Source organism: Solanum lycopersicum, chromosome 1 (assembly GCF_036512215.1).
Source record: "Solanum lycopersicum chromosome 1, SLM_r2.1".
Classification (NCBI taxonomy): Eukaryota; Viridiplantae; Streptophyta; class Magnoliopsida; order Solanales; family Solanaceae; genus Solanum; species Solanum lycopersicum.
This window is the reverse complement of record NC_090800.1, coordinates 76,970,530-76,985,420: the sequence shown is the minus strand read 5'-3', so window position 1 is coordinate 76,985,420 and position 14,891 is coordinate 76,970,530. Positions and strand designations below refer to the sequence as shown.

Sequence of the window (14,891 nt, the reverse complement as noted above, 5' to 3'; positions counted from 1 at the left end):
GGAGTATTAATTATACATTAAACTGCTATGCAGAAATCTAACTCATGTGCAATAATGCATTGAATATTCTGGATAGATAATCAATGGCACTGAGTACTTGGACCCTAGAGCATGGCCAGATACAGCATTGCAAGTTCTTTTTCTGGTTTTAGATCAGTTGTAGGATTAAAAAAAAATCCATGTGCTGGACTATTCTGGATTTTTTTTCTCAATTAATTTATTTTGGTGATTTTTTAATTATAATTTCTTAAAAGTCGTGAAACTCGATCGTGATTTTTATTTTATATATTTTATATAATCAATGATGATCAGTCGATTTTAATCAATAGTTCGTTTATTTTTTTCAATCGACCCACCATTTTATGACATAATCAAGTCTGCCAGTTACTACTTAAGTTTATGCCACAATCAACGAATGTCCATCGATTTTTTTATAAATCATAAAGTTTTACTTCATTGTCCTGAGATAAAAAGAGATCATGTTAGGAGTGAAAAAGAGTCTTTTTCACATTATTACACATATTTGTTCATTATTTCAATGGTCTATAGTGTTAGAAAAACGCAAATATATATAATTAAAATTATTATGTGAAAACTCTTTTAAATAAGGAAAATCACAAATCAAGAAAAGCAATTGATATCACTAGAGCAAAGAACTTTTATATTGTGTAGTCACTAATATATTATTCAAAGCGATTACAATATACTTAAAAGAAATAACAATCTTTTAATTTATCACTTTACTAAAATATTATTCACATTCTATTTTTCTTGACAGACTATATATCTTATTTAGTTTATGTAATCCCTCAATGTGCTGTAAAATGTTTTTTCGCTCAAACTTGGTGAGCTCAATTTTTATAGAAGAAATTTGCCACTGCAACCATTCACAATATGACAAAATTGTGCCACCGAAAGCTTTCAATTGCTGTGTTTCTCAGCATTTGTTGTCAATTAAAAATTGTTTGTCAATCTTGTCAACCATTGACAATTGCGTACAACAATTGTTGAAGTCAATATTGGGTTTGGATCCCACATGTAGTACCTACTTTACATTGCATCAAAATCTTGGAGATTAAACCTTGATAAGTTGAAAGTCGATGATTGTTTTTAACGTTTAAGATATTTATTGTTTTTTTAAAATTTCAAATGCTCAAAACTTTTCAAATTCTACTACATGCGCTTCATGATTTAATAACTTTCTATTTTTCAAAGTTTAGAAGTTTCTCCTCGTACACTTTCGCTTGTCAAAGTTTTGAGTATTCTATATTTATTTTAGTTATAAATATTCATGTCCAAATATTATTTTTGGTAAGACCTTATGGCAACTTGAATTCTTATTTGACCTATTGCGTGTTTCTGTAAACTTCTTGTTAGCAAGAGTCTTAAAAGCTTGATAGATACAGGTGAAGCACTTCATTAATTTAAAGGTAGCATGAAAAGAAAATCTTAATTTGTTAAAATGAATTAAATATCTCTTTTGATATAGGAATCAAATAAAGCAAAACGGGTGGATATATAAAGTCAATTGAAAAATATTAAAACACTTTTTAAATTTGACATGAATTATTAGTTTCATCCTCGGAATTAGGGGCGGAGCCAGCATGTATTTAGGGGTTCAGTCGAACCCCCTTCGATGGAAAATATTATTATATATACATGGTTAAAATTATTTTTCAGATGTATATAATAGATGTCGAACCCCCTTCGATTAGTTTATATGCTTACTTCTTCGAATTTTGAATCCCCTTATTGAAAATCGTGGCTCCGCCACTGCCCGAAACTATTAACAGCTTCTACTTGACTGATTGAACTTAAATACACTCTTGATCTTGTCACGTGGGTGCAATACACCGTGAATTCTTGTCAAGTTTATTGGAGTGTTTTTAACGCTTCTCTCAACTTTTTTATTATAAGTCCTACAAGAGTTTGACACCACTAGTTATGTCATGTGTCTTATTTGAGAGTATATTTAAGTTGAATTGGAGGGTGTTTGGATGAGCTTGAAAGTTGGATCAAACCTATTTTTAATTAAGATTTTGACTTCTTGAACTATTGACAAATATAAAAATTAACTAAAAATTTATCAAAAAAAATTAAAATAAGTTGACAAAGTCAAAAATGAAAAGTTGAAAATGACTTAAAATAAGTCAAAAATCAAATGTAGGTCTCCCCCTACTTTTTATTTGTTCATTTCAGTTTGACTTTTTATTTTTGACTTAAAAACTATTTTTTAAGTCGATCCAAACAAGCCCTTATTCGAGAGAAAATTTAAAATTATCAATAACTTGGAGATAAGATTAACCATTCCCACTAAATTCTAAAAATATTTTTCTAATACATGTAGTAAAATAACTTGGAGATGAGATTAACCATTCCCACTAAATTCTAAGAATATTTTTCTAATACATGTAGTAAATTTGATGAGGAGTTTAAACTTGATAATTAAAAACCCAATTTGTTGATTGATGACTTGATTGTCGCTCCAATTCCATGATATATTGGTGCAGTTTTACAAATTGGCAAAGTTACATAAAGATAATTCATTTAATAGAAGCCATATGTATTCAACTTTGTCAAATAAGTTAAGTCCCCAATAGTCATGGGTTACGTCTCATCTACTTAAATAGTGAATTTGTGGTTGATACCTTTGCCTTCCAAGTTCTAACTTGCTGTTTTTTTTTTTCGATTTTGATAAATGGCTCTTGTAAAAAGTGATTTAATATTTGATGCTTGAATTCAAGATCTCTAATTAAAACTAAATGAATACTTATGATTTCATTATAACTTTTGGGATATCCTTATTTTATTTATTTAATTGCACATATTTGCGTCAACAAGAATTATTTTAAAGGATTTTCATACACATAGTTAGTTGAATTCATTATTTACTTTGTTATTCATCTCTCTCTACATATATATATATGTTCACTAGCTATTTCTAATTTAAGCGATTGAATGGACGGTTATTTTAATTAAGTTAATTCTTCTTAGTTTGTTTTTTATTGAAAGATTAGTTTGATTGTGACTTTAGGAGTAGTGGATGCATGAGAAAGTTTCAAATAAGCCAACGTTAAGAGATGACTCATCTTGTATAATTGTGTCATTTTCACATTAATATTACCACGTACTTAGGAATCTTGATTAGGTCGGAATCTTAACGATAAGTAATATTTGTTTTTTAATTATTTTTTATTGTAAAAATAATTTAATAATTTAAGAGAAATAAAATGAGATGCATGAAAGAATAACTCTACTAGTGACAAAAAAATGTCTTCCCTTTTTATAATTAAGTTCATACAATTACTTCCTCCGTCCACTTTTATTTCATTTTACATTTTTAAAAAGTTATTTGATTATTTTTCAAATTTAAATTAAATTACATTAATTGTTAATTTAAATATTTAAAAATTATATGAAAAGTACTATAAATTTTTTTGATAGTAATGTGATAAATACATCTTAAAATGTTAATTAAATTTTTTTTATAATTTAACTTTGAAAATAAAAATTATGATAATTAAAAATATCGAGAGAGAATAATATATAATACGTGATTCCTTATTTTTATTTTTCGATAAGGAGACAAAAACATAAAAGCGAACGTAAGCACCCCTCAAAAAAAGGAAGTTTGGTTAGTGATCACTAGATTTAGATTAGGATTCTTTGTGGGACCATAACTTTATAATTGTGGACTTTAAGGGGCCGTTTGGTTGACAAAATGGAAGTATCTATCATATTTAGGGATCCCATTCACCAATAATTGACTACATAATATCTAGTTACTCTTTCCGTTTTTTTTAAAAAGAATTAATTTCTTCAAAGAGAATATTTTTTTTTTAGAAAATTATATTTAAAGTTAAAATATTAAATAATACTTTGATATATTTGATATAACTTTAATTTAGACACACAAAATCAAAAAGTCTTTTTTTTCTTAATCTCCGTTCTAAGTCATTATTTTTGAAACGGAAAAAATATCTTTTATCATAATCTTTTTCACATGATAAAAACAATATATTCACGTTGAGCATAAGTCTGGCGATATGCAATTAAATTCATTAATATATGAATTATTATTATTATAAAAAATGCAATATTTTATATATATTATGAATCTAAATTGTTCGTACGAATTAATTTAATCCTGTAAACACTCTAAATTGAACCTTCCGGACATGGAGAGTAACATGTAATTTATAACTAAGGATGACAACAATGATTTGAAATTGTCAAAATGGTAAAAGCCATCGATGTAAATGGCGAGGTCGTTATAGTTTTGTAAGTCTAATTTGACGATATTTAATAAAATTTAAATGATGTAAAAAAATTAACATGATCTTTATATAAGAAGGACACACAAAAATTTAAAAAAAAATGTTAAAGAAAAAATTAGAGGTGAGGTTGTGGCTAACTGAAGATAAGAATCTTTTCTTCAGAAAAAAAAAAATAGAATCTTTTCCACATTTTCTAATTTTGAGTTTAGATTCTAATATTATTATTCTTTTCAATTTTTAGCTAATTTACAAGATACGGCATTTTAAGGAACCCCCCCACATCAATCGACAAACACAGTGATAATAACTCCCAATTGCTTAATATATCTTCCTAAAATCTTGAAAAAAGATCGAAGGAAAAGGACAAACAAAATTCTCAGAATGTCAGTCAGTGGTGGGAAATAGAGAAAAAGAAGATATCATTTTTTATTGCATTCAGTTTTTGTAAACTGTTATTAGGTGAAAGGGAGGTGGCTTTTCAATAAGCGGTGGCAGTGAAGGAAGAAGAAGAAAACAAACACAAGGGGTTTGCCCCTTTTTCTCTTTTGGTGCGTCTAGATCACGCTTAATAACTGTTTCTACTTTCTTGATTGGTTTGTTTTGCAAGAAAGCTTTTTTTTTTTTTAATTTGCTCTTGAGTCTTGATTGTTGTGGATCAAGATTAGTTTTTTCTTTGTTATGTGAAATCATGGGTTCTTCTTTTTCTTCTATATAGGTTCATCCTAAAACCCAGGTATAATTTTTACGTTTTTTCTTCTTCAATTTCGTGAAATATTTTTTTTCCCAAGCTGTTATGTTTTTTTTTGTTTTTTTTTTTGTCATTTTGTATATATGATTATACAGGTAATTGATATTGTGTAAGCTTCCATGTTGTTTCCTTTTGTTTTTTTGATTAAGATGAACATGTTAAAGAGGTAAACTTTCTGGTTTTTGGTTGCTGAGTGTGGTGATATTTTTTTACTTCTTTAAGAGAGAGAGATGGGTTTACTAGTAGGGCTGATTTCTTGATCCTAATTGTAATCGATAGAGATAAGGCGATGGGGTAATCTAATTCATTTTGTATGCATCAAATCATGACTAGTATTAGAGGAAATAAGCAGTTCATTAAAAGTTTAAGCAAGTCCTAAGTAAGTGAATTGTCATTACTTCAAGAGTGGTCCTTAAGGGAGTACAACTAGTGATTGATACTTATAAGCAAGGCTAAGCAGAGTATTAATTTTGTCATAATTGATCTTGTCATGATGGAAGGAAAGGAGAGAAATCTATGAAAGATGTATGATGCAGTTTTCACAACGTCAACATCACTTAACAAACAGTTGGGATATCTTGTAATTATTTAAAAGCTGATAGGAGTCTGTTTAAATACTTGTCATTGTTTATTATTAAGTCAAGTTTAGAGTAAAGTATTTCCTCTAAACATAACTGTTACTATGAATTCACTATCTGATACCCTTCTTTTTCTGAGACTTGGATCTAACATACTTGTGTCTCCATCATGCATCTGTGGTGGTTCAGTTATTTGATATGTTCACTTGTTGCGTGATCTTAGTTTCTTGGTTATGCTATATTTGGTGTATGTATTGTATACTGTGCAACCATCAACCTCAAACAAGATGTGTTCAGTATCATTACTTTTTTAAGATTGCAAGATGTAAATCTTTTATTAAAACTCGAGGTGTGAGTGTTGAATCTACATTGTATCCTTTCATTACTTTTTTGTTGGTTTTGTTGTGTCATCTAATTTTCTCCCTGAATGTTGTCTGTGGTTAAGTCAATGTAATTTTGCATCTGAAGCCTCATCTGTTGGATTGCAGGTTTCCCATTCATCGAAGCACTGCCAATACTTCTATAGCACTATGATTAATCATAGTGAGGATGATGAATCATTGACAAAACCCCTTGGAAGGTGTTCAGTCTTTTATTACGGCATTGGGCACATGCTCAACGACATAACTTCAGCCTGTTGGTTCACTTATCTCTTAGTCTTTCTAACAGATATTGGATTATCCCCCAGGTTTGTCAATTATTTTCTTGCTCTTAGGTAATCTGATGAGCATGTGTCTTTCAATAATCTATTTAGCATTAAGACAAAAAAGGACAGAAACCCCTTTGTGGCACCTGCATCTTTAAATTATCATGTACCTCTTTTACTGTATTCTGACGTAGCTCGTCTGCTTATAGCAATCTAACATAGGCTACCTTTTTCACAATTCTTGAGTTAATGCTTACAACAACTTTATGTACTTTAGAGTGTGTTGTGTGAATGTTATGAGTTCAATGGAGTGTACTAGGCGCTTAGCTTCTAGTTAGTTAAATAGAAAGACTGGTTTCATTTTTTGTATACAACCATAGGGTTTCTAGTTAGTTAAATAGAAAGACTGGTTTCATTTTTTGTGTACAACCATAGGGTGTATCTGCAGCCAGCCTATACTGGGGATACAACACTCAAGATGGGCATTTGAGAATTGAACTGAGCACTGCCCTGTCATGCTGCTGTTAGCATGCCGGATGTAACTAACATTGTATAATGACATTTAAAGGGCTCGCTACCAGGATCTCAATTCTAATATTGTAATTTCGTCCTCGTGTTATCCACTACTACACTCTCCCCAATTTGTCAAGCATGTGACTTCTACACTCCAATGTCCTCGCATTTCATTACCCCGTCCTCCCCTCCAAATTTAACTCAAAAGAAAAGGGTATTGTATAGGATACCGTAGTTTGTAAAGCAATTGGTTGTGTATTCATGTATACCATGTCTGTTTCTCAGTGATGCTGCAGTTGTAATGCTCTCAGGTCAAGTTGCAGATGGATTGACTACTATATTTGCTGGGGAACTGGTATTTCTCAAGAACATAACTACTACCTAAACTTTGTCCTTATATCACCTACTGAGTTTTAAAGCATCTATTATATTTTCCTGGAAGGTGGATTAGATGACTTAAGAAAAACATGTTAAGACATTATAATGTCATTTCCTAAAAGAGATCATGAAGTCGTTGCTAGATGAAAACATGCTCTACCATTTTCACCATTTCTCATCTAAACATATGTTTGTCTGTTATAAAATGTATAGTTTTTCTTGTATGAGTATTCCAAATATAATAATTATGCAGTCATTTCTTTATAATATATTGGGTAGTTAAATGCAATAAGTAATTTTTGACATGAGAACAGCATATAATCTTTTCAGGAGTAATAACAACTACGCCTCTTATCCCCAGATAATAGTGCATACCTTTATTTTTTTCTTTATTATTGAACCTTCTAACTAATATTTGTTGTTCTACCTTGATAGATAGACAGATTCGGGCATTTTAAAGTATGGCATATTGCAGGATCTCTCTTGGTTGCTGTCTCATTTTCTTCAGTGTTTGGCGGTTGCTTGCCTTGCAAACTTATTGGTTCTGATTCGGCCATGCTGCAAACTATTGGTTACAGTGTGTTCGCTGCAATCTTCAATGTGGGATGGGCTGCTACTCAAGTATCGCACATGTAATGTTTGCTCTTATCTATCTTCTTGTTCTAAATATTATAAGACTGCCAGGTTAGCTCATTTACTCCTGAAAACCTTCTTACGGCACGATTAACATATTAGTCCAGTATTTGGAGGGCTGTTTTCTTTGACTAAGTAAAAGATCTAGATCCTCCATCATTCCTTTGTAGAAAAAAAACCAAGCTAATTCATGTCTTCCTTCTCCTCCTCAAGTTATAAGCAATAAGAATGTGAATGGCAATCCATGTATTTTCCACCCCTAAAAAAAGTTATCTTTCTCCATGTTCATCAAAAAGAAATACTCTCCTGTTGCTGCAGTAAACTATATGACTGGATAGTAATCTTTCTTTGAGAATGACCCTGAGGTCTCAGGTTCGATACTCAGCAGAGACAAAAAACACTACTTGATCTTTCCATTTGTCCTAGCCTTGGTGGACTGAGGTACCAGATGCTGGTGGAAGGTGGCAGGTATCCGGTGGACATTAGTCGTGGTGCGTGAAAGTTGGCCCGGACACCATGGTCATAGAAAAAAAGAATGACAGGGTTCTGCCATGTGCTTGATGAGTACAATGAAACTGGAAATTCCTTGGGCTCTCCATCCGACAATCCTGGACGACACCTCTAAATTGTAAAGTCAAGTACCCTATCCCGCTCTGTAACACCCTACAAATTTCACATAGGCAAAACAAGGGGAATATGTAGGGTGTATGAGAAAGCAACCCAGGCAGTAATGTGTTGTGTTTTTAAAGTCGTGTAGACATAGACCCGAATCGAACAATAAAACTAGTGGCTTGGCCTGACAAATATAGTATTAGAACTGGATTTCTATGATAGGATGGTAGACAAACCTAAGACGAGGAAGCTAAGTTTGTGTGGGGTTGTATCTGACTGTCACGACGGAGTGACTGACAGGATTCTATGCTAGCAAGCTTCCGATGAGGTGGTGTATTCACATCTAAGGCAAATCCAACCCACAAGAAAACATCTTAGGCAAATATCACATCGGAAAGGGAGAGAAAAGTAAAGTACTTTATAATACAGAGGATGTGTTCACATGGTAAGTGTACTTTTGGACTGGATGTGAATTATCCAAGGGACGGTTGTGAGGCCAGTTGGGCCAAAATAGACAATGTGTACAATGGACTTGGACTTTGATACTCTATTCCCTGCTTTCATTACATGGCTTCCTGATTGCTATGGATAGTAACCTGTATAAAGCTGGTGAATATAGCTTGCTTCTGGACTTCTATCACGACACCAGTGCTTATCCCCTGTTTTGTGAACTCAGGAAAATGTCTGCAGTCTATTTATGGTTTCCTCTAGCAGTGCCATACGAACTACATCTGTTCATTCTTTAATACGAAACTTGTATTCCATATCTATCTCCTTTGATCCTCCTCCACCGCCACTCACTCAAATTTCTGTAAGACCACACATATTCTTCCAACTGATGTAGCTAGAGTGACCATTGCTTTTGCGCACTGAAGCTATGTAGGATCCTGATAATTATCTGACGTTACCACCTTCAGACAAGTAATTTCTCTGCTAATGCTAAACTTTACCTCAAATTTATAGATCACTAATACTTAATTAAATTGAAATAACTTGAGAAGGACAGCTTTAATCTTCTAGAACATGACCCCCCCCCCCCCCCCCCCAAATTTTACCATGCACAACCCGAAGATTATCTGATAGTTCTTTGTAATTTCTTAACAACATATATGCTTGCTGTAGGTCAATGGTGAACTGCATTACACTGAACTCGACAAGCAGAGTAGTTTTAGCTAGTTGCCGCAATGCTTTTACAATGGTTGGTGATCTCCTCCATAATTTCATGCAAAATTTCCTTTTACATGTGAGCAGTCATTAACTTTCGGTTTGTTCTACATTTGTTTGAACGGGATGAATTTGAAGGTTGCAAACCTTAGCTTATACGCAGTTGCTTTTGTTGTGTTCAATATGGTCGGAGCAGGGACACCTGCTGCTGTCGAAAATCAGGTGTGTGACTTTTCAGTTGTTACTCTATTTGTTCTAATACTTTCTTTTGGCTGTGTTCTCATTACTTTTTGAACAATCAGTATCGTTGGATTGCATATACATCAATTTTCATTGGAAGCTGCTTCGTTGTTGTGTTTGCTATCGGAACAAGAGAGCCAAGGTATGCACATGTCTTATTTCTCTATTTTTTAGTGAATGCATTGACTGCATCAGTTGCTTGGACTGAATTTTCATGAAAATGCAATTGTTTGCAATTTTTTTGATTGCTTGGATGAATTGGGGATAAAATCACTTTGTTTGAGAGTTTTGATGGTTCTAACCTTTAACCAGCTTAGGCATTCATAAAAGTTGTTTAGCTTTTCTTTCTGCATAACAGTATAGCTTCATTTGTGTAAAACTCGGATGAAAAATAAAATCCATCCTGAAGAATAAACTGGGATACATAGAAAAAGTACGAGAACTATGCTAACTTCGAAATGGGAGATTGCTTTCAAGTACCTTGAGCTGTCAGTTTAAGGGGGTAGTTTTTGATAATTTTCTGCTTAGATGTTCACTCTTAACATTTGCCTTTCTTGGTGCAGGTTGAAACTAGAAGCTCATGTTAAAGGTTATGTTAGAATTTCTTGGATGTATTGGTTTAAGAAAATCTTATATCACCAAGTTGCTCTTGTTTACGTGCTTACCAGACTTGTGACTAATGTCTCCCAGGTGAGTATTATTTCTTTTGAAATTAGCTCTTTTCAATAGATATTACATTGATGACATGGATTTCATTTGAATCCTTTTTCCTAAGCATTCACTTGGTTTTACAACTATAGATTTGTTGTAATTGTTTGCATTGCAGGCATTTCTTGCTTTCTATGTGATCAATGACCTGCAGATGAGTCTATCTTCAAAAGCTTTGGTATCTTTCTGAGCATTGTTTCCATTTCAAATAAAGACATTTTATTAAAGAGAGGCTAGGGAAGAAATACAATACTAATACTTGTTTCTTTAATTGATGTAAATAGGTCCCTGCAATCATCTTTGTCTGCAGCTTCGTTGTATCCATCCTGCTACAGGTTCATACAGAGCAGAACTTTTTTGATCAGTTCTATCTTTGAATTTTCCAGAGCCTCTTTTTTTTTGCCTGGTCTGTTTCTCTGATAGTTGAATTATATGCAGGAGATTAAGTGGACAAGCCAGCGATTGAAGGGCTTTTATACTGCAGGAGGTCTCCTTTGGGTACTTTGTGGCATAGGAATACTCCTGCTTCCAAGAAACATGAACGCATTTATGTATATCTTGTCGATATTCATTGGCATAGCAAATGCCTTGATAATGGTAAGATTAATGTTCTATGAGCTTAGTTTGATATCAGGTCTTGAAACTTTATCTTAGCAATTTATCCTGTTACAGCATATCTATTTTTTGCATTGAACTTCTAAAGAACACAGATGGGTGGGTGGTCAACCATAATTATTTAGTTGAGTGAAAAGTTCAAGCTTTGGTTTATAGAGGTCCATATAATTTTGGTTATTTCTACTGACATAGGCTAGAGAGGTGCTCCATGCAATGCCTTTATGAACTACTTAGATGGTCAATACTTTCTATATAAGCATGATACAAAACCATTTTGAAACATCTCAGGCTCTCGTTAAGTGCAAAATTCACTTGTGATAAATTTATATGGACCAAATACTCTTTCAAACATTGATCAATTCTCTATGTGGTTAACCTAGATGTCACCTTTTATGTGGATACAATTATCTCCTTAGGAAGGCAACTTTCCATTTGTTTCTTAATGATATTCTTTTAACAAGGAGCTCTATTATTGTGGTTTTTTGCTTAATTTTGTCACTTACTTGAGTTCTATGAAGCTCCTAACTAACAACAAACTTTTTTAACTGGAGAGTGGGCAATAATATTCTGAACTGTGGAATTTGGTTCAGCTACATGCCTTGCTGACATGTATATAGTTTCTGTTATTCCATGAGGAAGCCAGGCTCTTTATTGTGTCATGGAATGGGGGAAATAGTGAATTAGTGTGATTCATGATACTCGGTTTCAATTGTAAAACATGCATTCTGATCATAAATTCTACAATTGCAATCTTCATGTGCGCCTCTTTCCGATGTGATTTAACAGGTAACTGGAGTGGGCATGCAAAGTGTCTTGGTTGGGCGAGATCTCAATGGCTGTGCTTTTGTGTATGGATCATTGAGCTTTATGGATAAAATGATATGTGGGGTAGCTTTGTTCATTCTCGAGTCATATCAGAGTAAGCATTCGGTTTCATATCTCTCTGTTATCTCAGTCAATGCACAGCTTCAATGCAAAGTCATTCTAATCTTTCAACATCCATTGTTGAGCATGTATGGGGAAAACTAGTGAATTAGCTCCACCGAATTTTCATTAACGCCTTTTTATCTGCCATGATCTTTTTGCTTCACTCTCTTACATTCGTCATCCCTTATACCAGAGATCTTTTTACTTTGGTCCCAATAGAGATATGTAAAAAGCAGGTCCGATTACGCGTATTCCTAATCCTAAATGGAATGTAATGATGTAGGGATCCATATAGACTAGTTACCAGAATGTTTCTGTTAAAATCTATAGTAAGGTACAGAATTCATTTCCCTTTTCTTAATTGGATTACTTGTAGTTTCCTTTCATCGAACAACTCTTTATTTACTTTGGCAATTGTCACGTGTTTATGCAGGATCCACTCCAGAACTGCACAACTGCAGTCCGAGTTACCATTTCTTCTCCCTCAATCGGTATGCACTAGGTCTCGTTCCAGCAGTTTGTGCACTCCTTGGTGTGATAATCACCTGTAGTATGAACCTCCAGACACCCATATTGGTGCCTCTGGAAGAACCTCTACTGGGTTAACACCTAAGTACTGCTCACTGATGATCCTATAATCAAGTCATGTTAAACAAACGGATTCAAGCCTTGCGGATAGATGATTTTTTTTCAGCAGACACCAGTTAGTTCAAAGATTATACAGAACATTATATAGCTTCTTTACGGGCAATTTCAACCAATTTAGGATTATTTGTACATACTCTGATCTGTATATGTACAATGATATGAAGAATTATAGTCTTGAAATTAAATTGTCAAAAAATGTACAGAGCTAGAAAGATGTTCTTGCTGTATAACTCTTGTAACATGATGATATTTGTTTTCTTTTTCTAGCTTAATATTATCTGTGCACTCCCTTTTATTATTTATACTAAGAAAAAAATGCAGTCATGTGAAAAAATTATTGAAGTGACATGTAACCAGAAACTACTTGTAATAATTAATTAATATCTATCAGATTGACTTTGCATGGAAAGAAAGTGACTCACCCTGTTGTTTGCTAACAAATTGTAAATGGCACTAAACTTTTAGTCATGTGTAGCTTTCAAGATCCTATCATTTTTAATGGACAAAGTTAGAAGTGAATAATCTCAAGTAACTAAATATTTTTTAGAAAAAATTGTGTATTTGAGTGAGTTATTAGGTGTTTCATAAAACTGAAAATAATTGTGTGGGAATAATTTTTGTCTTAGAAAAAAAAAAGTGAATTCAGATTTTACTCTTCGAGTCTGCTTTGTTGTGAGTAGGAAAAAAGTCTTGCACAATTAGGTGAGTTTCAAAATACACAAAAAGATTACCTTTTTGGTCCAAAGATCTTATCATTATGTCAAAAAAGCTAATCCAAGAGCGCCAAATTTGGGTTGATAGCTAAAACATAAGCGGAAGATATCCGAAAGACATTTGTATTGATAAATCACGTGTATATATATATATATATATATATATATATAATATCTTTTTATATAAATGAATATTTATAATTATTAATTTTTAAATACATGTAATTTTATAACGATCCACTAGTTAATATAGTAGTTATGATATGGACAAACTCTTTACTCCGATCATGAGTTCCTCTTTTGTAAAATTAAAGTGATGAGCATTTTTATTTTTTTTTACAAAATATAAGCTTATGGATTAAGTTTTAAATTTTATTCAAAAATATGATTTGAACTTTGAAGTTTCACATCTTGCTTTTTGAAATTTTGGAATAGCATGTCTAAACGTCTACAGAGTGGACAAAGTTGCATGTTCAAACACCTATGAAGTGGATAAGATTGTATTATGTCCAAACACCTAAAGGGGTAAAAAAGTAAAAGTAAACCGATGAAATATTTCATCAAAGTGAAATTATATTTAAATCATATATAGAAAGCTAATACGTAATACAACTATAACAATATTAACACTAAAATAAATAACTAAAAAAATTATTTTAAATTTTGATGAATAAAGTTATTTGATATTTGTTGATCATAGATAACATTGATAACAACAATAAACAAACATCTAAATTGTCAAAGTTTTTTCATTTATAGTTGGAAAAAAAGGTAAATGAAATCAAGAAACATTAATTCACTTCTTTTTTTTTCCATATACATATATAGTATACTTAATAAAAAGTATATCTTTTTTTTTCTTTTCAAATATTATGCAAATTACAGAATATTTATGTAGAGGTCAAATCTAATTCATTAGAATTTGAAAAATATGCTCGAAGAATAAATCATATGAGAGAAAATTAATGGAGGAACAAAATTGTATCCACACTATTATCAATAAAATATTTATGTTTCTTCGAATTTTATTTGTGTGATTTATTTATTTTTCATATGTTTAAAATTTATTGCAAAACACTTAATTTTGACTAGCTATAATCACTTTTGATTTAACATAATTAAATTTCACATAAAGTAAAATTGTAACAATATAAATAAAATCGTCCAAATTTATCGAAAAGAATGCTTCAAACAACATTCTACAATTTCAACTCTTTTTCATAGATTAATATTTACTTTGATCAGACTTATAATAAACTTAATATTCATTAAACAAAAATGCTTATTTTGGAGACTTAAAAGTGTTTTGTCCAATTTATGGGAAAAAATACTTTACTTAGTAAAATGAGTTAGTATTTTCCATAATATGAAGCAAAAAAACTACTCTATTTTTTAAAATAGCAAAAACAAAACTTGTTTAATTTTTGAATAAAAATTAAATCTAACTAGAAATTATATTTGCCTAATTATCTCTCTGACAGAATAAAACTA

General features: G+C 31.9%; 1 protein-coding gene across 9 annotated transcripts; it reads left to right on the top strand.

Moving 5' to 3' along the window:
• The first annotated feature begins 4,133 nt into the window (after window positions 1-4,133).
• On the top strand, window positions 4,134-12,959 carry LOC101246177 (uncharacterized). 9 transcript variants are annotated; one of them, XM_004229285.5, is made up of 13 exons: window positions 4,134-4,825; window positions 6,092-6,291; window positions 7,048-7,117; window positions 7,576-7,772; window positions 9,508-9,583; window positions 9,688-9,771; window positions 9,852-9,931; window positions 10,353-10,479; window positions 10,616-10,675; window positions 10,782-10,832; window positions 10,936-11,094; window positions 11,899-12,031; window positions 12,473-12,959. In XM_004229285.5, exons 2-13 carry the CDS (start codon window positions 6,134-6,136, stop codon window positions 12,643-12,645), a joined length of 1,368 nt encoding a protein of 455 aa, XP_004229333.1. In that variant the 5' UTR covers window positions 4,134-4,825; window positions 6,092-6,133; the 3' UTR covers window positions 12,646-12,959. The 9 variants fall into 9 exon arrangements, with proteins under 9 accessions (XP_004229333.1, XP_069147706.1, XP_069147705.1 ...); XM_069291604.1 differs by having other exon boundaries at window positions 4,376-4,825; window positions 7,616-7,772; XM_010323696.4 differs by having other exon boundaries at window positions 4,630-5,010.
• The last annotated feature ends 1,932 nt before the right edge of the window (window positions 12,960-14,891 follow it).

What these genes read in the sequence shown, in the direction of transcription:
- LOC101246177 (XM_019215401.3), top strand. Translation starts at nt 5,802, where the DNA reads ATGTTCACTTGTTGCGTGATCTTAGTTTCTTGGTTATGCTATATTTGG. An exon ending in GTCTATCTTCAAAAGCTTTG is followed by an intron (nt 10,676 to 10,781) that starts GTATCTTTCTGA and finishes TGATGTAAATAG; the next exon opens with GTCCCTGCAATCATCTTTGT. An exon ending in CATTCTCGAGTCATATCAGA is followed by an intron (nt 12,032 to 12,472) that starts GTAAGCATTCGG and finishes GTGTTTATGCAG; the next exon opens with GATCCACTCCAGAACTGCAC.